This window comes from Hylaeus anthracinus, unplaced genomic scaffold, assembly GCF_026225885.1.
Source record: "Hylaeus anthracinus isolate JK02 unplaced genomic scaffold, UHH_iyHylAnth1.0_haploid 3, whole genome shotgun sequence".
Lineage (NCBI taxonomy): Eukaryota > Metazoa > Arthropoda > Insecta > Hymenoptera > Colletidae > Hylaeus > Hylaeus anthracinus.
The window spans coordinates 10,498,499-10,525,294 of NW_026535284.1; the positions used below are offsets into that span (position 1 = coordinate 10,498,499).

General features: G+C 43.4%; 1 protein-coding gene across 1 annotated transcript; it reads right to left on the bottom strand.

Annotated features, from left to right (window-relative positions):
- Positions 1 to 7,050: 7,050 nt before the first annotated feature.
- Positions 7,051 to 15,278, bottom strand: LOC128893761 (pancreatic triacylglycerol lipase-like). Its single transcript, XM_054154968.1, has 5 exons — positions 15,234 to 15,278; positions 13,549 to 13,783; positions 8,144 to 8,506; positions 7,617 to 7,859; positions 7,051 to 7,460 (listed from the first exon to the last, which is right to left on the bottom strand). The coding sequence occupies exons 1-5, from the start codon at positions 15,276 to 15,278 to the stop codon at positions 7,051 to 7,053; spliced, it is 1,296 nt and encodes a 431-aa protein (XP_054010943.1).
- Between the last annotated feature and the right edge of the window lie 11,518 nt (positions 15,279 to 26,796).

Genomic DNA, 26,796 nt, shown 5'->3' on the forward strand with positions numbered 1-26,796 from the left:
AAGATGGCGGAAGGGCGATGACGAAAATACACAGAGGAATTCGAGGAAGTTGTGAACGCTCCGTACCGAGAAGGGATTCTGAGCTGAAAAGGTGGTTCGATTTATTTGACTGGCGCCAGTCTCGCTGCGTGGAGAAGCGAACGATAATAATCAAGTCGAAAGAAGGGACAAGGCCGAGGGAATGCAACTGGCGAGGAATAGGTACTTGAGAAAAATAAGCAGGTGCGGTTGGCGATCGAAAAATAAAACGCTTGAGGCCGTCAGCGTATAAATAGAACCGTGGAGCAAGGGTATAACCGCACGAAACAACTATGGAACTGGTTGTGCGTAAGTATAATTGAATAATCTTAAGAATGACGTTATTCATTAAGGCTCTTATGTCATTTATATCTTCATCTACTAATGCTATTTTTCTTTTATTATAAATTTTTTTTTAACGAAGGAAACAACTGCTCGAAGTTTGGTGCAATATTCGATGCTGCTGGCTACACAAGTTTTTTGTAAATTCTAAGTGAAAATGACACGGTCAACGCATGAATAACAAATCGATTTCCGCAATGAACAGCTCAAAACACTCATTTCGAATTTGTGACTGCCTAAGTGTCTCCAAGTGTCCATCGCCGCGTCTTCCACGTCAAACTGACACTTCATTTGCACTTCAAACAAACACTGAGCATCTCCACCGAGGAATATAACACCTTATCAAGACTATGCTCACCCTGCACGCAAAGAGCAACGTTTTCGCTAAACGAGCCACTTTCCTGTCTTGTACCTGGCGAGTTGCACACAAGCCAAGCGCTGGAAGGCAGCGAGTGAAAATGTCGATGGTGTATGCAGAAACAAACTGCATGAACTGTTTTGTACATTGACTCAGGCATACGTGTTCTTACATGTACACAAACATCTCGGAACAAGTGGAGGAAACGGGTCGGTGCGAGCTACTTGCATACGAAGGAAAAAAGAAACAAGAAAGTGGCGGAGGTGAAGGGGGGTGGAGGTGGAAAAAGGGCGAAACTGGAAAGTTTTTCAGTGGCCAGTCCTGTCTCGCGAAGGTTCCCTCGCACTCACGGATTCGCTCCCATTTTTATTGGCACCTAGCCATGAATTTAAAATTACGCCAATGGGGGTACATTTAGCTGCTTGCCAGGCTTTGCTAATTTACTTCACGACTGGGTCCTACTACCGCCAAATATTCTTACGCATTTTGGTTAAGTGCACTTACTTTGCGTGCACCGATCGTCGACGTGGACGTTGCTTTATTCGGAGGCACGTGTTCGCTGTTCATTGACGCCCTTGGGCGGATGAAAATGGTAGATATAAATTTTCAGAAATTCCGAGGAAAGGATATTGTTATGGAGTTGAGGGAACCTACGTTGGAGCAGTCATTGAGGTATAAATTATATAAAATTCTGCTCGCCTGTGATGAAGACCAGTGTAAGTAGAATTGGCACGCAGTGGTCAGACACGTTCGACCAGTCGTACTCGAACACGTAGGCGCCTGAAAAATGTTTGAAATTAATTTTCTTATAGATAAAGCTTTAAATGAGAAAATGTATTCCACAGTTTCGATTTATACCTATTTATTTATTATTTACGAATACGTATAGTCACTACAATTATTGGCTAAATCATTGTTGACAATGTGTTACAGATTTTAGAAAATAAATAGTATGATTTGGAAATTTGGCAATCTGTCACACTTTTATAGTAAAAGAACAGTTGCTTCTCACCCTAACCGTAACTACACACCGAAGAATCACTATGCTCTCCACCCACGAATTTTCGCCTACCTTGTATACAAATGAAAGCAAATACCACGTGTGCTAATTTTGGCACGTGTTAGGATTTCTCTGGCGCATTCATATGCTGCGGATAATAAAAATAAAAACTAATAACAAGTGTGAATATTTTGTAATTTGCCCAACTAATTAATTTTAATAGCCATGTTGGCACGCAGTGATGTGTTTGCCTCATACTCCTATTTTTCCTGGGCATTTTGGCACACCGAAGTATTCCTGATTTGTCGTTTGCAGTTTGTTCTGTTTTTCGTACAAAATGCAAATATTAAAACTTAAATATTGTTAACCTGTAAATATTGTCAATATTCTTCAAATATATTAGTAATTTTCAGTTCCTTTTCTGTAATAATGAATGTTTAAATCATCCCTTGAGACACCGTCCAGCGAACCGCGAATCTCACGGTGATTTCTAAGATTGCCTAATTAGATGTGAAAATGGGGCGGAAGCGTGTTGTACTTAACGAACTTCTGTCAGATTTCGCGGGTCTTTTTACCCCAAGTGGCTTGGTAGTTCGAGACTAATGCGATTAAAAGGAATTACGAGGAATATTAATGAAAAATTGGCACAGTTCTTGGCGTCACTTGAACGCAAAGGTCGCAACAAAGTGCTTGAAAGGCAGAGATGGGCAAAATTTCTGTCCAAATAAAAGGTGGAGAATAAGGAAGAAACTTTTGGTAAAAAAAATTAGTACACCATTTATTTATACGTAATAATTAAGCGAAATTCTAGATGAAATTATTTCGTAGATCCCTAAACAAAAAATCACAATTGTTGTCTACTTTCTGTCCAAACGAATCGAATGTCCTCTTAAGAGGAATTACGAAGAATATTAATGAAAAATTGGCACGGCCGTGGCGTTCCACGGTACGCGAATTCCGCTGCAACAAGGCGCCGGAGGTTGAGGGAGGGAAAGGGTGTAAAAGTTACGAACGAGTTGCGGCGCAACGCGCAAAGAGCCGCGTGTATACATTTTCAGTGAATCCCTAAGTAAGCCAATTTGGCTTTCTGCAGTGCGGTGCCACACGATCGACGCTGTTGCGTCCAAATGGCACTTTGCATTTGTAATGTGTTCTTCTCAACAGAAATATGCCCGCGGTGTCGTGTATACATGTACATTTTTTTGTTTAAAAAATGGACCAACGATGGGCGACGACGAGTTTATTCGCAGCCTTAATTGAACGTCGTTGTCGTTCGATTCGACGAAGGGTAGGGAAATCGTGGACAAGAAGAAAGGTAAATGATCAAAAAATGACCATTTTTGGCACTCGTGCTATACGGAAAAAATTCTGGATTATGTATACGTATTCTCATTGCGAGGAACTAGGAGATAATAGATATTTAATTATCATGGGAAAAATAATTGGTGAATAAAAATGGTCACATTTTGACAATTCTACAAATGGAGAACGACGGCACAGAGAATCCAAATAATCAGGTTAGATGCATATATTAACGCGCCCTGGGAGTTTGACGCTTCTAAGGAGATTAGGACTTCGAAGATTAAAAGGATTAAAGGCTCGGTGTCTGACGATATTTCGAAGCGGCAGCAAGCCTATTCTTAAGTTAAATGCAATTTCAGTCATATTAAACATGGCGAAATGAAGTAGGGCGTCGCGGCGACGGAGACGGAGCGTTAAATTACGTATGATCTCCTGAAATTTTCGCCATTAGCGTCGTCGCCGTATTTCTCATGAAATGAATATAAAAAGGATAAATATGATCTAGCACGTTGAAGTCTATCTATAAATGTGTATTTTCATTTCTCGAGAGTATTATTGGAGTGTCCCGAAAAAATATGGACGACTTCAACATTCTTATTTATGAAGTCATAACTAATGAGGACGAGAAAAAAATGATACCAAGTATAACGATGTATATTACCTTTCCATCCTTGCGAAAGCAATGGAATTCCTCTGCAATAACAAGCCTGATTCCTCGCCATGCAAAACACTTCGCACATCCACGTTTCACCGTCGTCATTGTTGTTGAACCGTCTCAGGTTTAAGGAGAGTGTTATCACATGAACAGATGAGCAAAATCTAGAGTCTGAAATGAGTTATTCTTATTAGAAAATAATAGTCTTGCACTCTACATTCTAGTTTAAATCGTACTCTATTCCATATTCAAGTATTCTAATATTTCTAACAAAATAATCAAAAATGTTCAAAAATGTCTCCAGTAAAAAGAATTACTCTGCACTCACCCTTGTAAGTCCTGTACTCACACTTTCTTTCATCAATCACAAACCTCCATTAATATCGCCCCACTTCCTCGATACCTTTTGCAATATAACACTCCCAACAGTCACGATCGAAACCAGCCCAAGGTACGGAAGAGGACCGACGACTGTTCAGGAGAAGTTTCGTCGAAATCGTCGTCTGACAGTTCGTGGTGTTCCGTTGTCAGTCCACTGTCCCAGATACCAACATCGCCGTGGCGCGGCTCGTTTCATCAAACTCGAATCTCGGGGCGTTCTATCGCGCGGAACGTACGGACATCTCCGCCAATTAATTGTCGTTTCACGGGCGAGCCGGTGGCAGTCCGGGCACGGTTACCAAACGGTCTGTAAGTTACTGTTACGCGACGGAAGAAAACTCGACGGGGAAGAAGTTCGCGTTTGTTGATCGATGCGAAAGTTTCGTGCTGGGTAGCCGAGCAGCCGACGCCGACGGTTAGAATTTCTGGGCTACGTTTTTCCAAACGTGTTCCCGTGCGGAGAAGATAGATAGAACGCCGGACGAATAGCTCCGATGTCGATGGAAATCGAACAGGCGGATGGATCACGGCTTGGCGGCATGAATAAACGCAGGTGCGTGGATCAGGGCTGGATTAAAACTCTGACGGACCCTTGGCTACGCTGACTTTTATTTATAAGGGTACCAAGTCGTATAACACAGCAAGGCTATTGACGATTTTTTTTTCTTAAAGTATTAATTCTGATTGGAACAGAGGACAGTGACGCAACCAGGAGTGACGCGCGAGAGGGATGACATCGCGACGGGGGGCCGCGTTTAATTAACGTTTCGCCTTGAAATTGTTGCTGGGTGATGAAAGGCAACCTGGCCAGGATCCGTTTGTCGCTGGAACGTTTTTGCTTGTTAACGGCGCAAAGCGGTGCGTTGCGCCCGCGTCTTCCGACTTAGGAGCAACGGTTAGCCTTGTTAACCGGTTATGGCTATAAATCTCGTCCGATTCTGGTTTTGTTTACTCGTAGCGCGACAGACACGGAAGATGAATTGAAACGTCAACAAACGCCGCAATCCTCTTCATTCATGCGGCTGAAAGAACCTTTAAGAACCACAACACGCCACTGACGATCTCAAAAATGGCCCTATGTTCATGGTCACATAATAAACCTACCAATGCCAAAACAACCCCTAACAAATCACTTAAGCTACCTCGAGTAATCAGTGCATATTCAACTTAACGACCTCACTCGTATTTCCACAGCAATTTCTCCCAGGCATACCCAAGTCCCCAGGAAGCATCCCCACGAAACCTCCCCGGTGCAACGTTCTCGTCTACCTGGCCTAGACCTACCCACGTGGTGTCAGCAATAGGTGACCCAGTTTCGGCTACGATACCGTTGAGAAGACGCGAGGGAAAAGAGCTGGCTCAGGGACTGCCCCCGGAGGCCATTTCCTAGATGTCATGGAATTGTTTGGAGTCACGCGTGGTGCATATCGGCAGAGGCGTCGGCTGGCAGCCGTTCGAGTAAAATATAGCTGCAAATTGGAGCTGGGAGCACAATGAGGCACGGTTTAACAATGCGTTTGATTTGAATCGAAACGTCATGAAAATAATCACATCGTAGGCGGAGGGGAGACACTCCAATTAATGGCCGTCGACCTACGTCCGCCGTCCACGTTCGCCGTTGTCCCTCTTTGTCCCCTTTCTTCCCTCACTCGTCCGTGCGTCCCTTTCCCTCTTATATCGGCGTTATCGGCCCCTGGCTCTTTCTCTTCCGCTCGCGAGCATCGCGACGAATTTATCGGAGGTAGCCGCGCAGAATACCCCGTGCAACCTCGCCCGAATTCCCTCCGACGCTTTTTGTTCGACTACCAAACACAGAAAATGAAGCGTTCATCCGACGTTTCGCACCCTGCGCGAATTCCAGGCTGAGTCTATTCTTTCGGTCGTTGTTGTAACGGGTTTTCAACGTTACAGAAGATTAACGTTACAACGCTTCAAAAGATCATCATTGTCTATATAAATCACAAAAATATAAAAATTGTATACTTCTCGCTTCAGTGACACATCTAAATGTAATTGAAAACCTCTACAGTTGGCAGAGCAATTTTATTCAAATAATACTTGAATGTCACGCTACTCGAATACAAATAGTTGGACAAGTCTCGGCCCCGCCAATAATCCTCAGAGTTACGTTCAGCCCCAGTTAAATGTCTCGAGCTGCTTTTTGTTCGAATGGCAAACACGGAAAGTAAAGCGTCCATCCGACGTTCGACGATTCCTAGTCTGACGTCCAAATTCCAGCCTGCGCCTTACCTTTTGGCCCTTTCGTGATCGCTGTTGCGTTCTCGTATTCCTTGTCTAACCGTGTCTCCGACTAGGGGAGTCCTAGGCTGCCAAGAACTTCCACGAAGTATTCATTATAGTTGGCGAAGTTGCAGTCACGAGAAGTTTCCCATCCAGGGGAAGCGAAACGCTTCTGAATGTGGGTTATATTTATCGTTCGATCGTGTTCGATCAAATCGTGGCGAAGTATTCTGTTTGAGTGACTGGACCGACTTATGCCACTTCGGAGTTCCTAACATGCATTTTTTATAATTACTGTAGTAATTAGTTTGTTTTTCGTTCAGCTTTATTCGCAAGGAAAGGGAATAGGAAAAATACACACATTTGTCAACCAATTGCTTAATGCTTCACAATGTACAGTATATTCGTCGCGAGTCTATCCTGATAAGACAATTCGATATTTTACAAAATTTACAATAAATTCTCTCCTATCAAGAGTAACAGAAATGTAGCATACGCAAGTTTGTACAAAAACACAAACGTACCGCAAAGGAATAATTCATTCGTATGTCGAACTGACTGTGCCCAACTAGTAATTACTATCAACTATTTACACCCTGCCAATTAAAAAACAAATTTAGGGTATCATCATCAGCTGAAACTCCGTTAGAGTTTCTGTGTCCTTAGATACATGGTATCACACGTAACAGAATCTTTCTTACTGCAGTAAACACTCTGAAATTAGGGAAGGACGTAAGGTCCCGATAAAAGGACTTATAATCCCATAGCGAATGGGCCTGTCTTGTGCGTACGCAGGTAGTAGATGCCCATGACGTCGAATTTCGGTTCGACTCCACCCATGAGAGCTTTAGGCTGGGAGTTGCATTTACCCAGCACGAAGTCTTTGAAGTTGGTGCAGCTCACAGCCCAGAAACCAGTCTTACTGTTGATGGACTCGGCGAAGTACTCAACCGCGTGTAAGTGAGAGCACGCGCCAACGACACCTAACGGGCAACCTGTTTGAATGCTACCACCGTTAGGGTAGAAGTCGGAGTCACCTATTGCGGCGACGAAACCGAGCTCGCCGCCGTTCGTGTGGATGATCTCCACGTATCTGGCGTCGTCGCTGGTGATCCTGGCGCCAGCGCCGCTGAAAAGGAAGAGAGGGAGAGCTGGGTCCAAGCCTGCAAGAAGATGTTGCTTTTAAAAGTACCGAGGAATGGAACATTTCTGAGAAGTACTTAATATTCGTTGCGAGAGCTGCGAATTGTTTCTAAATGATCCTTTGGGATCTTTAGCAGAGAACAAATTAGCTACCATGTCTTTCAAGATTAACTTACCAACAATGTATTCTATCTTGTTCTCCGAGTAGTAGCCTGACAATCCAGCGACGTGGGCTCCAAGAGAGTGGCCGACGGCGGTCACCTTGGATGGCTCCAGTCCTTGCGACACGAGGAAATCGATCATGCGGGCGACTAATTGTCCGATCATTACGACTCTTCTGGTTGCCCAAAGATATGGCTTGCTGGATATTCTTGACCAGTCAACAACGATGACATTGTAGTCCCCGTGTTGGAGGAAAGCTAGAAACAGAAGGCGCATAAAATATAGAACTCTTTAATTTTTAGAGACCAGGTAGTGGCATAACTCTATTTATTTATGGATGCAATTTTTAATAGCTGAGGAATATCCTCTTTTAACACGTCAACTGTCAGACTCGTGAAGGCTCGTAAAAAATTTCTACGAAGTTAAAATTTCGTCTCGAGTCTATTGAAGCTTTGATAATTAACATTAATAAGGTCACGAATCCAATGTATGAATTTGTAAAAGTGAGGACTTAGCTCCTGAATCATGCAGAGGCACTTACCATCACGAATGGCGACGCAAGCTTTGCTCATGTAAGAGTTGATCCATCCGTGGGTGATGAATTTCGTTGGTTTGCTCGCGTCAAACTTGCTCCTCTTCAACATGTCGATGTCGTCGACTTTCAATTGTTCAAAGTCCTTTGGGTTTTCCCTGGTGTACAGGTAGAAGAACACTCGGTTTTCCAAGTCTTCCTTTGTTCGTTCCACTGATTCGGGGTCATCTAACTCCAAGTCCATGGTGACGAGATTTTCGTTGTCGTCCCAGATGTTCAATCCCAGGGTGATATTTGTAACAGCGGCTACCGTGTGCTTGGCGATGTCCACATCCTCTTTGAGATCCTTAATCAGCGAGGGTCCTTGACCCCCTGTTTTCACACATTTACATTTACATAAAAACACCTTTCATAAAACAATATACGCAATAAAATAGTACGTACAAGATTATTCATTAAAAATATATTTAATTTTACTGAATTGAATTAATTCCCCCATGCATTAATCAGCATAACAATATTTAAATTATTAATTTAGAATGATGTAATCTATTTATAAAGATTTTTATTTTTACTAAATTAAATTAATTCTCTAATCACTTTACATACTTTATTACGTTACATACTAATACTTTCTGCACTCTCTTCTACTTATCCCATTCACGAATAAACAAATTGATAATATTTACCGTTGACACTGCAAACGAGCAGGGAAACGAGCAAGGCAGAAGTCTTTATCATCCTCGATTCGACTTCTCTTGTAACTGTTAAGGTTTTAACTCCGTTCAAAAATGAAATAACGCGCGTGTCTTAAAAACTGAAATCACTTTCCAATGGCTGCGGTGTCGAAGCCCAACGTTACTCGATTAGAATTAACGCTGGGAATTATAAGCGTCTCGATTAACACGCGACTTTTATACCTCGGTTGTTTACATGTACCAGTTTTATCGCCACGTTACTTGTTTTTTTCCCCAAAGCGTATCGACGTCTTTTTTACGACGTAGCGGGAAAGATGGATCGCACCTGCACTCTCTCGCAAAGAACGAGATATCTCCAATATTTTTCACATTATTTTTATTCGGTATCGTGCGCAATATCTTGAACATTATTTTCTTTTGCATCATTTAGTAGTTGTTCTCCTCTACGCGAAATAAAAAAATATTATTTGAAAAGATTCATAATTCAGATTTGGTGAAACACGCCTGACACATTCATAATATTTTGTTGTGTAGAATCGCGCTATATAACAAGCAAAAAACATGACAATCGCGAATCGCATTCGCGATACAAAGCACGGTCCAGACACGTAAAAGATGATTCCTTTGTTTCAAAAGCCATCGCCACATGTCTGATTTTGTTGTGACACGTGATAAATGCGTTCATAACATTTTACAGTCGATAATTTCATGACGTACGGTTTTTCATATTTTCGCCTCTTCTGTTTCCCTATAATACGTAAAAGATATCGTATCAGCATTGCGAAATCCGTCACACCAAATTTGGCTCGCGTAACCATACGTCTGCGAGAATTTCAAAATTGTTTATCTCGAAATTGGAGCTCCCGAGCTTCCCGAAAATATTTATCGCGTCAATTCAATTTATTTTGAAACGTAGAATCCTTCAATTCATGTAACATGTTACTTTCATGTATTTTTTTTTTTATTATTATTCATGAATTGAATAACGTTTTTCACGTTTTATCGAAATATTGCCAGATTCTGTCGGTCATAGGAACTTTAAATTTCCGGTTCGAAATCGTCTTCGTTCTAGGTGAATTTACGTAATTGCGACAGTTGCATAATAGCCTGGTAAAATGTTATGTTTCACCAGATTAGTTGAAAAGAAAAATGTTGCAAACCTAGGTTAAAATTCAAGGAAAAAGTATTCATATTTCTATACCGTTTCTTTCTTTATCCACAATGCAAACACTTTCTGAAACGATAATCTCAAATATCATATGAACTATCAACAGCAAGCATCCAAAACCACGGATCATTTTTAGCATTCAAAACGTTATCAGCTCATTTAGATATCAGGGAATCGAATGAGAAAGTCTCAGACATTGGTCAAGAAGTAACTAGAGATTAGTCATCGGGTCTTTGAACGTGCAAAGTGATAGAATTTATCGTTATCAACGTGTCAAAGGTCACCGATTTCGGTAGCTCTCATAGTCAGTGGTAGAATTCATGATGAGTTTTCTCGTTAAAAATGATGTCACAAGTGAGAGCAGGAAAAAAAGTATTCCAACAACTCCAGGATTTCCCCACAAAAACATCATACTTGACTAGTGGGGCTCAATCAAATTTTTAGTAAACAAACACAATTGCCATTTAAGAAAAATATGTGTTGTCTATTGCGTATCGTTTCGTCACTTGTTTAAACCAAAAACTCATGAAGCTTTCAAGATTTGCGAGAAAACGTCTGGACTCATGAAGAGGACACGACCTCTGCCTGCTCCTCGAAACTCGCCAGTAATGAGTCCCTCGCCGCCCAAGACGGATACCTCGAGTAAGTAACCAGGCGAAGAGTAATCGAGTTTGCTCTGGACACGGAGTCGTTTGTCGTCGTCGAGAGATCCTCGATCGTTCTGTTCCTTCGTTTCTGGACGAGCCTTAAAAAAGGCCACCGACAGGCTAGCGCCATGGGAGGGAGCGAAATAATTGGATCCTGGCGAGGAGGACACGCCGAGTGTAGTGTTATAACGATCGCGAAGGATCGAAGGGGAGGGGTGGGAAATGGGACGACTTGAAAATTTGGCTCCTAGAGTAAATTTACAGATACTAAGTTTACAGCTTCAGATTCTGTTCGAAGATGTCACACGAATAATGGAAAGAATACTTACTTATTTCCTAATGTTACTGAAATAAAGTAATTACTATTACGGAATCGGTGGGGGTTCGCAAATGGGTAGGTTTGCAAATTATAGAGCGTAAATCGAGATAACCGATGTAAAATATCTTACAATCAGTTCCAGACCTTTCAAGACCCGATTTTCATTTTTCCACAATCGTTCTTCGATGTTCCTGCGTCGTTTAATGTTTTGCATAGCTTGACAAGAAGCCATCGCGGATATTTCAAGATCCTTAAAAATATCCCGATACGATTTCGCGCTGTTGCGAAGCAATTTCACGTGAGCGACGTTGTTGCGGTATAATTTTCTTTCCACGGCGCATCGCGATACAACTGGAACCCATCTATCTATTTGCGCTGCTTGTCAGAAACTAACTGAAAGTTGTTGACAGCGTTGACATCACGGTCTAACTAGCTATTATAACAGCGCACTTTCTTCCGTCATCAACGTTCGAGATGGATTATCGTGTCCCCATCTGTATAATTTGGAGGAGTTTGAATAGCTAGTTAGATCGTAATCTCGTCGTTCGTGACTTACCTTCTTGAGAAGCAACACAGGTACGGTGTTTCCTGCTTATTTCAGTAGTGTTCGTACTTTTTGATGTGTTTCTTAGAAGCTTGTGAAATTGATACATTTATTTGCACCCCATTTCATTATCCTAATATAAATTCGTAACGAGTGATTGGACAAGTTTGTAATCTGTGATAAAAAAATGCATCTACTATTTAAAGATATCAATTCAACGTCAGTCAATGAACCTCAAAAAAAATTTAAACCACCCCCATCCGCCGAGTTATAGAATCGTGCCACGTTACAAAGTTTCACTTTGTTCCGCGTGTAACGAATATCCCACGCGATCCAGCGAATCCTGACCTGGGTTTTTCAAGTGCGATCTCGAAGGAGGAAGCAAGGGAATAAGCGGATTTCACCGTGACGAGACTTTAAGCCGAGCGGGATCAGTAACAGTGTCTTGTAAGCTGGCCGGACTCGATTTTTGTTTCGCTCGTTTATCGCTGATGTCCTCGTCGGGCCCCGTCTTTGCAGCCGACGAGACATCCGCAAGCTGTAAAATTGTCTCACGAATGAGACCGACGACACACAGGTGTGGGAAAAAAGTAGAGTCGCGTGGAAGCGTACCGTCGCATCGAAAACATGGACGACGACCTGCTCTCCGATTACGATCAGAATAAGAGGACGAGCGAAACAGGGCTTTGATTAGCGATGACATGGTAGTGGAACATCCTCTTCTCGTTTCTGAGCGCTGCTGGCGCGGTGTATCACGCGATAGGGTCGATATCTCTACGAGGATTAAATAGAGGAAAGAAGATTTAATAGGTGATTAGCAAGTGGGTACAAAATAGATGTAGTAACTGGATTGGAGATGAGGATGAAATGATGATGGAGTGTGGTAAAAGGGTTGCAATTGGTGATTAGTGGTTTTACAATGGTCCGCGATGGTCTTCGATGATCTACAATGGTGTTCGATTGCTGTAGCCATCTAACTCCGCCATGCCACGAGCAACAAGACGAGTGAAAACGAACTCCTGGATCTTAAAGTCGAACAAAACGGACCTGCGGAACCGAGCGGGAAATAATTGGATTATCTCTGCAATCACTGCGTCTAGTAGCCGCGCCTGATTGCGAGGAAAGAGCGAAGGGATTTCTTCTGAAAAAGAGCAATTTCGGTTCTTTGACCGCGTCGCGCTCTTCGTCGGCTGTATTTTCTATTGAAAGACGAATTAGTCGCCGTTACGGATGATCTTGTAGAGAGTGTTTCGAAATATGTGATGAAACATGACAACTGGAACGGAGAAAATTTAAGAGGTTCGCGTCATTGACGTTCCTCGTTAAATTCATTTCAACTTTGACTCGAACCACCCATTCTGTGACATCCTGTACATAGATGACGGAGTAAATTCGGGTAGAGTAATCGCGAACGTCGGACCGGTAAAGTCTTCCTTGGAAGCAATATCACAGATTGAAGTTCAGGCATTGATTTTTGTATCCCGCGGTAGAGAAGCAGCACGGCAATAGAAGAAAGATTGCGAATGAAAAAAGGCAGGATTAAGGGAGAAGCTCCGCTGACTGACGATTTCAAAGGATTTAAACGTCGTTTTAATTCGTCGTAAAACACGGAGAACGAGGTTACTTCGGCGTCTAATGCGAAACCCTTCGATCCTCTATTGATCGAAGGACGAAGGAGGGGGATGAAAAAGAAGGGAATGATCGATAAAGGCAAGAGAAGAGAAATGAGATGAACGAAGGAAATGCTCATCGTAACGTTGACGAAGGACTCTTAGGATCTTGGTGTCATTGTTGTAGTTTCAACGAATCTTCTAGGGTAGAAGACTCCGCGTAGGTTTAATTCCTTGCGGTCCTGTGGCGAGCGAGGCTTGACAGAAATGTACCGAGAGCGGAAAATCTGGACCGCAAAGGGTTAAATATTCTGAGAATTAAATTATTTCTGGATCTTGGTGTGAGACAGGTTGGGAAACACTGACAGAGTCGCGTGCCAAGAATCAGTCCTGGAGGGGAGAGGAATATTGACGTCACTGTTCAGTACAAAGCTGGGTCCCAATGTGGCGATACTTTTGCTCGAAGGTATCCGAGTTTGTGGTAAAGTAGCAATTTGACGTGTCCACTTGAATGGTTCTCTTGTGTCTCATTGTCTGCTCTGCGCCTTTGTCTCTTTTGTCTTTTACCGTGCAGTTAAGACTTCTAGGCGTCCAAGTGAAACTGGTCTTTATGCTGACTTCTGTTTGAATGTGAACTCCGTTGACCCAGGCCACTTGGAGTTGCTGTCAATCAAATTGTATCGTATAAATAATCGTAAAAATAACACATGATTGTCAAGATTCGAATTGGTAAATCCCTCCACTTCTCCCTGAACGCGAACTTTATGCACCCCACCATCGCGTAGTGTTTAAAATATTATCACTCTACAGGAATAAAATATGATAGTGCACATCTGAAGTTCCACTAATTAAACGTATCGTCCTTAAACGCACCCCTTGGTCATTCATCTGTCACACAAGAATCTCTGGAAGCACCCAACCGAAGATAGGAATCCTCGATTAATAAAGTGTCTTTATAACGCCGACTATAAACGGAGGATCCAATTTAAAAAATTCGAATCGCCACACCTGTTGGCTTCTCGAATTTACTGTTGCGTTACCGACGACCAATCCGGTTCGACTCGGTTCCAGAGAACAGCGAGAAAGACGTTGCGGACGAGGAGGCGTGAAATGAACGGATTAAAGCGGGATCGAGACCGTCGTACTTAACGCCACAGGACCGAGTGCTCGGAGATCGTGTTTTTATAAAGTCGAGTTTACGAGGTGGGGGAACGTCGAAAAACTCCATGGTCGTAAAATATCGCCCTTAAAAATCAGAAGGCGCGACAGGGTACTCCTGTTTGCCTATGGTCTCGAATAATAAAGCAGACGCAATTTTAATTGGGTTTGTTGGAATCCAGAAGCTTATTGGAGAAATTCAGACGAATCTTGGAGGAATCCAGGAGCAAGGTATCGCGCACAAGCTAAAATAACGAAGACATTTATGGAAAATTTATATTATTTTATGGAATTGTGTATAAAAAAAAATTGTTGAAACCCTCGAACTAAGGGAAACTAGTGATAACAATTAGAGAAAGAAGAAGAAAGATAAAAGGAAGCAAAAAGTGAGTGCCTTCCATCTTCGACAAAATCTCGAAGCTGAAGCGTCACAAGCAGATCAAGTGGCGATTAAATCTTCATGAAAAATAAGAAACAAGGTATCGACTTTTTATAGAGAAATCAATTATCAAATGTATTTGAAGTTGCTTCCTGCAGAAAGGTCCACCAAGATCCTAGACAGTCCCACCTAACGAATCGCCAGTGGAAGGGAAATAATCGTCGTCGATACGTCGCGATACGCAAGATTAAGAGTCCAGAGATCTGGATCGACGGGATCGACGTGATTCAGTTCTTATCCATTATTCGTTCGCGCCCCGTTTTTCGCGAAACGAGCGTTTCCGCTACCTCGACCGGTTCGACGTCACGTAATAGTTAAGGGGTACTTCGAGCCGGAGCAAAAACGAACGCTTCAATCGTCGAGCGGCGAATAATTGGATTTCGTCGGGGTGGGAGCGCGACGTTGCGATAATCGGGAAAATAAAAGAAACTCGGCCAAAGAAGCGAAGAAACAGAGCAACGAAGCTTTGGAGAAGAGGAAGGTGATCGTAGAGGACTCGAAATAGTCGAAATATACCTTCTTCCAGTGAGGCTTGTTGGGTGCGTTAACTGGAGGAGTCATTTGAGCAGGTCATTTTATTTTTTAACAAAATTCAGTGTGTAGGGGTTTGAATTGATACTGTGAATGTTTGCAAGTGTTCTCCAGTTGGAACAGTCATTTGGGTAGGTCATACATACGATGAAGATGCAGAATAAGTTTCTCACCCTCTATTATGTAAAAAAACACTGGACCAACGTAAATAGGACCTATCGACAAATTTCTTACATTCCTATATATAATTTTTCGTTTACGCACATGTGAACAAGAAATCTTCTGTCGGTCATTCACATGACACTCACCGTGTCATCAGTATTAATTTATCACAAAGATACACATGTTTCCTCCCTTTTCTCGGACATTTCACATGCAACAGCCTAATACAATGAGGGCGCTGTAAATAATTGGACTCGACCAGCCTCGGAACCGGTACCCGTCGTGTTATAATGATCGAAGAAAAAACGACAGAGAGAAAAGGAAAAACTGGTAGCTGGTCTTGATTTCAGGGCGACGTCGGAGGCCGATCTGGGTAGATAGAGAAGTGGAGGAAGAAGGAGAAGAGCCCCCGGAGGCGGTTCGGAACGTTGAATGCGACGCTCAGTCGACTGTACGCTCTCATTCGAGATTCTTCAGCGGTTGCTTTTTCTCCATCCCCCCTCCACCTGTCTTTCCCTCCGTCCTCCGCTATCCCATTCGCGGTTTCTCTATATTTTCTTTTTTTACTCTCGTTTCTCCCGCTGTTTGCTCGCTCGACTTCGAGATGCGTTTTTTCCTCGCGCGGTGAACCACGCGTTTCACCCTGTCAAATTAGTTGATTTTCTCACGGCGATGGCGGCCGCGAAAATCGTTTCATTACCATACGCTCTCCTCCCCTCTCCGTCGAAATCCAGTCGAAGAAATGCCACTGTCAACTCGTTTCGCGAAACAGCAGGCGCCATCGAGAGCCGTTTCTCAAGAAATCCTGTCGATTCAATTTATCGAACGGCAATCGTGTCGACCATTTAACCGACTATTAGATTTCAGGAGCATTAAGAGTCTTAACGAGTTCGAGTACGACTAATCTAAGCGTGAATATTATAAAATCTTTGCTTAAAATTGACTGCCATGAAAATTTTCTCTGGCGCTGAATCGCTATTGTAATCATCTTTTGGAATAGCCCCTGAAAAATTCATTGAACCCTCCAGAAATGTACAAAGGCGCAAGTTTCCAACGCTTCCACGAACAATAAACAGAAATTAACGAAGGAATAAGTAGGAAACACGAGGCGTCGCTTTCAGAAGAAGCAAACATCGCCAAACTGATTTATCGCCGCGCGTTGATTCATCGCCAACACGTTGTATCATTTTTCTTCCCCTGTTCCACGGCCATTTTCGACCCACTTTCCACGCCCCCGGCCCCCACGCAACCCCTCCAGAAGTGACTGGGTTATTTAGAAGCTACGAACGGATTTTTCGTCGGGAAGGAACATTAAAACTCTTGTAATCCTCATGAATGCGAGTACGGGTTACGTCGACCACGATACACCTCCGCTCCTCCTCACCTCCGCCCTCGCCGACCCACCAACGATCTTCCCAGCTGGGTATTCATAACGGTCATAAGTTTCTTTTCCTTTCTGTTCTCCCGCGGCAGAAAATCCGGCGGGATTTTGAAAGAGAACGGAGGCCCCTATATCAAACTCATTATCTATTGAAATAAAAGGTGAGCTTGCTTCATTGTTGCGATAATATAGCCGTTGAGTCGTCGCCATTCGTGTGTATTGTGCGGAATACGACGGGGTCACGTCGCGTCTCATAAAAACTGCGATGAATGCGATTAATTATAGGGCCACGCGAATGGGCGAACGACGCGCACCGGCCCATTGAATTGAAAATTGCGAACGTGTTAGCCGGAGGTGTGCGGGAAGGGAGGTTTGAAAAGTATACCCTCGACGTCTCCGAAAAAAAACGCCTGATTGCTGTATCGATCGCGGCTTATTTTCGCGGGGATTTCGTCGAGTATATACTTTGGACGGTTATTTACCCAAATTTTAGATGGTTATTATTTAGGAATGGGGTAAACCTGGCTCTTGCGCGTGACGTATCGAAACATTTTTATATTTCATGGAGGCAAGTATGTACTTGGAGTCTTCGTTGTAACTCTAGTCTCGAGCAGTTGTAAGGAATTTTGCTCTTGGGTCTTTTCTTTCTGGTGAAGTCTATCGCCATCGATAACCCTAGGGAACGAACCTGATCCCTACCTAAACAGTCGTTTTCCTAAGTGCAGAAATCAAAAATGCCGGTGCAGGCATAAGAAACACGATAAATCATCTTCCCGCAGGTGAAAACCTCGCCAACGATATCAGCTCGTGTCGCCAATCAATCAGCGTGGCGCAGTAAATCAGTGCAGCGTTTTATTCATACCGAAAGATGTTTTCTTTCTTAAAAACGCCCCTCGGTGAGGTCTCCGTTCATCAATTTCAACTTGTCGTTCGTAAAAGAGACCTACTCGATTATACATCGTGGGTCGATGTAAATGGGGTGGCATTTATGAGGATTACGAGACACCTAATGTTTCTTCTCGAGGAAAATTACGTTTTTACTTAGCGGGCCTGTCGTTGCAGGTGTATAAAGTGGGTCGAATATAGCGGTACAGCGGGAAGAAAGATGATACCTTATGTCACCGATGAATCAAGCAGGCATGGCACATCTCTACCGTGTCTTAATCCTATTCGAAGATGTTGGCTTTTTGGGAGTCGAGTCACGCGTGACTTTAATTGTTCAATTTCACCTGGCTGGTCTCGAAGTAGCTATCTTGGCTATGTTTATGTTGCACTGTTGGTGCAACCTTGGTGAAATTCGTGAAAATTCCTGAAGTTTATATTTTAAAAATTCGTTACTTGCTCGAATACAATTCTCGAGTTTATACTGGAAGAAAAATAATTTTTTTATTAATTCTATACTGTGGATGCTCAATAAACTAGTAGAGTGTTTTATATATATATATATATATATATATATATATATATATTTAAATATGTCTTGGAGATGAAACCTCGCGAGACCTACATTCATTAAATGAGCAATGAACATATCTTCTGTGACTTCACGTGCTCTTGTTATTCAGTAACGTAATTATAGAAATAAGCGGTTCGTTAGTGTAATAAGCAACTCAACTTCGAGTATATGAAGACTCAATTAATTTCACCTAACGATACATTGCTCTGATCGCCTCTATTTATCATTTCCAAACTCCCTTTTCATAAAAGAGCCCTTCTTAATGATTCTGAAGTGGTTGATGTAACTCTACCTGCACGCAGAATGATGAGAAAGGTTTAATTACTCCTCTTTTCGAAAATCCAGTTTCACCTGACGGAGAACCTGTCGCTTTTTCGCAGGTGTAGGTCGAAAACAGCGACGCGAGTGGAAGGAAGACAACGCCTCGCCGTTGCCAATGAATGAACGTTGCGTAATAAATCAGAGTAGTGTTGTAATCGTAGTGAAAGGCGGTTGCTTCTTGAAAATGAAACCTCGTACGACCTACATTCATTAGTTTCAGCTCGGCGTTCGTAAAAGGGGCTACCCTGTTTCTGGCCGTGCTACCATGCCTCGCTGTTACCGAACTGGGCATTCATAAAGATTACAGGAGTTTTAATGCTTCTTCCAGTCGAAAACTCCGGTTTTTACCTGTTGGACAACCTGTCGCTCTTGGGAATGCAGGGGGTAGATTGGAAGTAACGACACAACGAGTGTTTATTCTTCTCCATGGTTCTAAAAACGCCGTGTTGGTCTTGTTGATGCCACAAGATTGGTATAATTCTATTTGTTTTACTCGACTAGGAGGGTTTAGGTAGTTCTTTTTTTCGTCCAAGAGTATCGAGAGTGCCTACCATTGTGGCTGTACAAAGTAGGTCAAAAACAGTTGAGTAACAGGGAGAAAAATGATGGCTCGTGTTATCGATGAATCAACGTCACGTAATAAATCAGTGGCGTGTCTCAGTCACATCGAGAGTCGTACTCTTCCTGAGAACGAAGCTTAACATATAACATTCATACTTGAATTTCAATTGGTTGTTCTATGGAGAGGTACTCTGAGTCTGGCAAACATGTTGGCTGCCAGCAAGTTGATGATTTGTTACTGAATAGGTATCTATGGGCACGTATACGTATCGAACAGTTCTTGAGGTTAAAATAAAACTCTGCATGCATTGAGGAAGTATATATGTTCATAAAAAGGTGAGTGTAAAGTATCATCAGAAACCATCGTGTCCAAAAGGACTGAAGTAGTCGATGAATTACACTGCGTGGTTGATGTAACTCCACTGACATTTATAAGGATTACAAGAGATTTAATGTCTACCCAGACAACCTTTTGCAGTCGTGTAAGGTAAATTGGAAACAGTGGAGCAAGCAGAATGAAGATAACAGCTGATGTTACCCATAAATCAACGTGGGAGGATGGGGATCGGAGCATTCTTTCATTCATACTCAAAGATATTTAGAAGTAGAGTTATTTAATCATCAAAACGATCACCTCGATTCACAATAATCACAGATACTCACAAATCACTAGATGACACCTTCATTCCTGCAAGAACCACTATTCCTCCAAAAACCTCGATAACTAAAGATCTGCTTTAACCGAGTCCCAACAGTAAGTACCACCAGGTGTCCCGCAACATCCAGCAAAGTACTCGCGCCGCGTATCAACCGTAAATCGATCCTGTTTGTTGGTGGGTGGCGCGTAACAAGAGAAGCTGCGCGGGACAGCGTTGAAAAAAAAGGAGGAACGAACGCAAAGCAAACGGATCAGGGTGAAACCGTAACGTCCGGTGCGCCCCGACCGTTGTAAACAAAGAGTCCAGGCGTGGGAGCAACGGGTTGCGCAGGGTGCGCGATCCCTCTATTTGATCAAGTCACCGCTAAAGTCGCGATAACGAGCCCCGCCGGCGGTGTTATCGTCGCGCTTTATACGTATGCTGTATCAGCGTTCCTGTGTACCTTGAATGCGCACTAAATTGTTCGTTATATTAATCCGCGCGGAAGTTCGTATTCCGAGGGCGCGGCTCCGTCGCCGGCGGATTGTTTGACCGTGTTGTTCGGTCTGTTCCCGTTGTTTGTCAGCTTGTGTTCCGGGACAATGATCTTCCCTCGCCTCTCCTCCGCCGCATTCCTCACTCGACGAGTCCCCTCTACGTCTCCCGTGTCCCCTCAGGCATTACATTTGCAACAGGAGAGAGTGGGGGAGGCAGTGGTAATACGCTTAATCCCAGTATGGTACCTCATTATAATCCCCAGGCTGACCAATAACGATACTCCGTTAAATGACCAACGATTTCATGGTTGCGACCGCCTCTCCGCGACGCATTATCGCGTCACTCGTGTATACGCCCTGTCCCGCTCTGGGGGATTAGACCGTGGACTCCACTGCCACTCATGTACGCTGGATTATGTAATAATCGTGATTTCGCATTTAAATGTCCGGAAGGGGGTAGGGGTTGAGGAAACGTGGAGGGGTGCAAGACGGTGCCTGTGCGGGTAGTTTATCGCTAAGCCCCACCGGGGGCCAACGAGCGATTACGTGGGTGCGTGCGTTGGAATGTGGGGGAGTGGGTCCTCTTTGTCGAATTTGGGTGAGTGGTGGTTATTGTGACGGGGGTGAATGACGGAAGGGGAAGGGGTTGAAAACAGAGGTGGAATCAATTTAACGATATATTTATTATGAGGGGTGCCTTCTAATGGCATTATCAAGAAATTATATCTTGACTTAATCCTAGCACCATACCTTCCATCAAACCTCTCATCACATCCTGATCAACTGCACCAACTTAATCACCAGACTGGACACCTTCATTTCTGCAAGAACCTCTACTCCTTCAAAGACCTCGACAACTAAAAATCTGTTAATGGACTAACCGATGAACCATGTACTACTTATTGTTAGTTACACAGGATGCAAGATACCTATTACCATTCGTCTGAGTTTCCCAAAAGGGAACCAACCTCCCCACTGCAATATCAACGAACTTTCTCTCCCCCATCTCTAGAATTAAATTCACTCCAACGCGCAAACATTTGGTCCCTTAATGCTCGTTAATGCCTCACAAGCAGGAGTCGGATAGAAATAAAATGTATCAGATTCCCAAGGTTTCAGGTTACAGGTCCAGACAGAGAGGGGGGATGATCAATTTATTCACGAGCCCTAGCGCGTGTATCAGTTCCGAACGTCACAGTTACAAAGCGAGTCAATCAAGCGTCGACCTTGCTTCAATCTTTATCTCGAGCAACTTCCATCGGGGCCTTTCGAGTTTTCACGTCCATCGAACCGCCTCGAGGATCGAAGCTGGTACATGCATACGAAGAGCCATCCTTATCTCTATCTGGATGGCGTTCATTCGACGAGAACTCATTTTCTCGATTAAGGTTGCGCTCGGCCGCGAAACGAGACGCTCCCCGTTTAATGCACCCATAAATAACGCGATGACTGATCTCCTCGCGATAAGTCTAACGTTTCCGCGCGCATATCGCCTCGAGCTTTTAATTTCATTCGCGTCCAGTCGGCCGGGCACGATCCGCGCTGACGCGATCGTTGTTTATGCATTTCTGAAGCGGACGAGACTCGCTGCGATGGGAATATTATGTTGAACAGCGATACTCGTGGGAAAAAGTTGTTCTCTAATATACGGGGAAACGTCGTGCGACGCCAGAGGAAAAAAAAATGAAGTGTGCCGCGTTTCCATGTTGTTCACGAGGTACAGCTGTTTCTGTTGGTTTCTGTTTATTCGCGAGGCTTTGTTGTGGATTATTGTTGGATTTAGAGCCTAGAGTCTGAAGGGTGTGGAATAAAATTTAACGTGAGTGGTCGCGAGACGCGGGTTTATTTTGAAGAATGGAAAGAATAGTGGGAGGTCTGATAGGGGTGGAATCGATGCAACCTATGGATTGACCCTTTCTGAATTTTCTTAACTGTGTCTAACTAGAATCTAAGTTACTTTTTCACTTTTGATAATCTCATTTCTCATGCACCGTCACTCTTAGTGTACTTAACCATAGGTAATCCAACCCTAATCCAACCTTTGAACCCAACAACTAACCTCCAAACACCCCTCCCCCCACTTCCAATGCAATCATCCCCTGAAATCTGACTCTAGCATGTCACTTTCCACTACTAAAAGTACTCGATTCCCTCCTTCCATGCATTCTATCTCCTCCACTATATTCCCTTGCATCGATACAAGCTCGAGGATGATGATCGACAGACGCGCAGGGGTGAGAGCGTCCAAGAAGCAGCCGTATAATATCCGACAAGCGCGTTGCGGAGATAACGCGAATAGGGACGATTCTTTAATCGAGGCTCTCGTTTATTCGGGTGGTTTGACAGTTTCCATTTAAATCACGGTTCGAACGGACGTACCTCTAATTACCTGACACCGCCAGTAAAATTAGGTACACGTGGTCCGGCGTGGGTATGGGTCGGTGCACGTACCATCGGCGAACGAAAACGGGCGGCGTCGTTCTGCCACTGACAAGGACCAGGGAAAAAATGCGACCGAGAGCGGGCAGAAACTGAAGGGAAAAGAACAAAAGGGAAACCCCCCGGGGAAATAGGGTCGCCAGGACGAAAACTATGCGGACCGTGGAGCATAAAGTGGGGCATATATTTTGTTAAATGTAAAAGGGACACGACGGGGCTACCGTGCTTTACAGCGCGGGTTCGCGACGCGACGTTTTTCGGCTGCTGGACCCGTGGAGGAAGGCTGACCCAGCAAACCTTTCCTTGGATTTTTCTAGACGGCGACGGGGTGCTTTTTTGGAGAATTTTTATTTCGTATATTATAAAGTGTGTCGCAGGTTGACGACTCTTAGCTATAAAAACTTCCTCTAAAAATTACTCTATTATTTTGAACAAATTCACGTGATTTCATTGAAAGTGTTGCGTTTACATTATTCAGGCCCAAGGAATTTCGATTTTGTTTAGGGTGGGGTATCTTTGAAGTTTGGAAAGCATCCAAACAGTAAAATTTCCCTCTGATTTTCCACGATCTTTCTATCCACGATAAATCGACGAAGCGTAAAAGCGTCGTTAACTTTTCATCGCGTTTATGAATTAAACAAACGCGCACTAAATTCCAGGTATCGCATAAAAAAGAAACGAGGAGAAAAGTCCTGCGTTTCATCGTATTAACCGGGCTTCGATTTTCTGTATTATCGCCCGGTATTGCAATATCCATTACGGTCCTCGCCGTAAATCGGATTACATTAACAAATGCCCGTTCGGTGATACGAGTCGGTTTGAATCGAGAAAAATTCTCGACGCTCGCGCAGCTTTCATAATTACGTCGCGTGTACGCGACTATTGGAAGAAAATAAAAGAGTCCTCCGCCCCAAGAGGCGAAGTAATTTAATAAATGCGATTCGAATCTTCGTCTTTTTAGCGTTTTTAAATTCCTTTAGCGACGCTTTCGTACACGCAGAATTATGCTTTCTCTTATTGACGAGGAGTCTGCAATACACGTGGAATTTCAATACGTGAGGAAAGAGTTGACAAATATTTTGTATGGCGGATACATTTTCGTTATTTTTAAATTCGGTTGTTGTCGCTGAATTTTATCTAAATAGAATTTACTCCGAGAGACTGATCCTTCTTGATAACAAGACAAAAAATGGAGTGGGTGGTGACGATGGTTGCTGGGATAAAAATTCGTTTGCGCAGATCGTGTTCGTGGAAGTCAATAAAAATCCTGGACTTTGGAACCCTGTATCTTTCAAACAAATTGGTAACCAACAACCCGATGACTTAAACCTCCCCTAATTTCCCTCCATTCACCACACACTTCACCCCATTACAAAGCCACCATAACAGACCAAAACAAACCCAACCACTCCAGTGTTACAACCACACCCCCGGTCAAACCAGATACCCTCTAGAGATTGAAGGTAACGCAGAAAAGAGAATAAAAACTGTAAAGAAAAAAAGAAACGGCAAAAGGAAGCGAAAAAAAAGCAGGAGAAGAACAGAAGCAAAGAACTCCATCGGAATCGATACTGGCGCGATCAACCGCTCAAACGATTCGAATTCCTGCCGCCGATTTCAAACGGGCCTTCCTCCGAGGGGGTTGAGGGATCGAGGGTGGGAGGCAGTCATAGAGAACGAGATGCGCCGTTTCTTTCAGCGTGCGCGGAATCCGATAAGACGTCTCTAAGAATCCCTCTACGTAGAGGCGTGTGTACCGTGCGCCAGCCAAGAGAACGCCACCACCCCTCCTGACTGGCCGTCGACGAAAAGAGAAAAGTGGAATCGGGACGGTTTTGGTGGGAATTTCCCGTGGAAAGACATTCGAGCGTGCTGTCTGTACGTGTACATCGACGCGGAGGATGCGGCCGAAGGAGGAAGGATGGGAAGGAACGAGACAGGAGAAAGGAGGTCGCAGCCAATCGGCCAGCCAGGGGCTGAGATACACGTACACGGGGATGGTTACACGCGTGTGTGCGTATATTAAACGTACCGCTATCTCGCCATCTACACGTACCTCGGCTAGCTCTCGAGGATCCTTTAAAGTCAACATTCTTCTCTTTACAAGTCCCTCTCATCCCCCGGTTGCCACGATGAAAATGCTTCCTTTCGACAGTAACCGATTTCGAACTTTCCTGTCCCGTCGATGCCCGTTTCAACGTTCGCCTAACCCTCTTCTCGTATTTTGATAAAGGCTCAGTCCAGTTCCGACACTAGGAAAACTGTTGCCTCTGGTAATTGTCCCAACCCCCGTCCATCCGCGGTTTCCCTTTCATCGAGACTCCCTCGACGATTCAGATCTGTCCACGGCTTAAATGTTCCGCGTTTGCTGTTCAGTAATTAACGGAGGCCATTTTCGGAGACTCGTTTGAAGCTTGGGGCGAATTTGTGTCTCCGGCGTATGCTTTTGTAGAAGGTGGTCGAGTGAGTGGCCTCATCGGTAATTATATGGCGAAGGATAATTGCTGTTGAGAGAACTATCTGGTGGGAGTTATCCTCCTATCTGGACGATTTTAGGGGGAGTATTTAAATTTTATTTTGGGGTTTGTTTAGGATTGGAGGTGTTGAAGAGTTGTAGAGAAAGTTGAGACGAGGATTGTGTAGACCTCAGGTCTTTCATTTTATTATTTTGGGCCGATTTCTCTTCGAGCCTTAGAATTCCCTCGAATTTTCTTGTTAATAATGTTTGCGAGTTCATTTTTCTTCAACCTGTATGGATATCAAATTTTTATTTTCCTATTCTTCGTAATTTCCTCTTGAAGTTTTTGAATTTCATGGAAATTTCAGTCGCTCGTTCGGTTCTCGAGAAAGAATTGAAACGAGAGAATTGAATCACTGAGAACGCTGAGCATTTTAACGAAGTATTTATCTTGGCGATCCTGTGTTCGACTCGCGCCGATCGGGCGATTGCGCGGACTCCTACACGCTCTCGACGATAAAAATCGTGCCTCTGTTTCTTGTGTTGGAGGGGTGAATTATAGGCGGAAGCGACTTGACGAGGGAAATTAATTAAATTACTGTATATTATTATTAATATTCTAGGATAGTTTCGAGGGGAGATGTGAAGAATTTTCGAAGTTATGGGAGTTTAAAGAAGCATGTCGCGGTAAAAAGTGGCGATCAGGAACTTTGAAGCCGCTTTTCTCGTAACCACGCCTTCCGAGCTTACAGGAAGTAATATCGTTAAAACTAATAAAGCTTCCGACTTGAAATTTTAATGGCCTGTAAAGAACATGTTCACCTGGACGTGGTACAAGAATTACAACCGTAACTGCCACCGTTTCTTTGCTTTCAATAAAAAGATATGAAACTGCTTTCTCCATTTAACCAAAAAGACACCAACCTTGTCAATTGTGTCCACCAACTTCGCCCTTTTCCTTCAAATTAATTCCCAAAGATGGCATTATTCCACACCAATTTGATTGTCTGCTTTCCTTTAACGGCTTTCGATCATTTTCACCAACGATGATTCCTCGATGGCTGACACTTTTGCTCCGAAACGTTTACGTTTAATCGCGTTATAGATGAGTTTTCGGATTCGAGGCTTTTCGGATACGTAGTCTATTACCGATGTTCAATGTGCCGTTACGTTAAACGCACTCTTGCACGTGGATTCGTTAAAAAAGAGTCATCGAATGAAATTGCGTTGTATTGAGGCAAGCCTCTTCAACTGTTTGTAGTTGCGTTTGAAAGGGCTGTCTGGCATTTAGAGAAAGGCAGCAGTTTTTATTTATACAGATTTACGGATTTATTCGCCGGCTTTTATGCAGTAATTAATCGTACTGCTGGGATTCCATTCTTTTGAATTATGGAAATAAATATTTATCTTACAGCACTTGACTCGCGCATTAAATATGTACATGCGAATTAAGTGAATCTTGCTTTATCTATAGAGGGGTTCGATTTGATTTATTTCATCCAATATAATTGAAGAGTTGATGTTCGGTTTTAAAGTAGAACGGGATAGAATAGTGCTATTAGAAAGATAATTGTCGCAATTATTGCAGATGCTTGCTGTTAGTGGAGATAGGTCAGGTGGGTTTGCGACGTGTGC

What these genes read in the sequence shown, in the direction of transcription:
- LOC128893761 (XM_054154968.1), bottom strand. Translation starts at nt 15,278, where the DNA reads ATGACTCCTCCAGTTAACGCACCCAACAAGCCTCACTGGAAGAAG. An exon ending in TTGCGTCGCCATTCGTGATG is followed by an intron (nt 7,860 to 8,143) that starts GTAAGTGCCTCT and finishes TTCTGTTTCTAG; the next exon opens with CTTTCCTCCAACACGGGGAC. An exon ending in CAAGATAGAATACATTGTTG is followed by an intron (nt 7,461 to 7,616) that starts GTAAGTTAATCT and finishes ATCTTCTTGCAG; the next exon opens with GCTTGGACCCAGCTCTCCCT.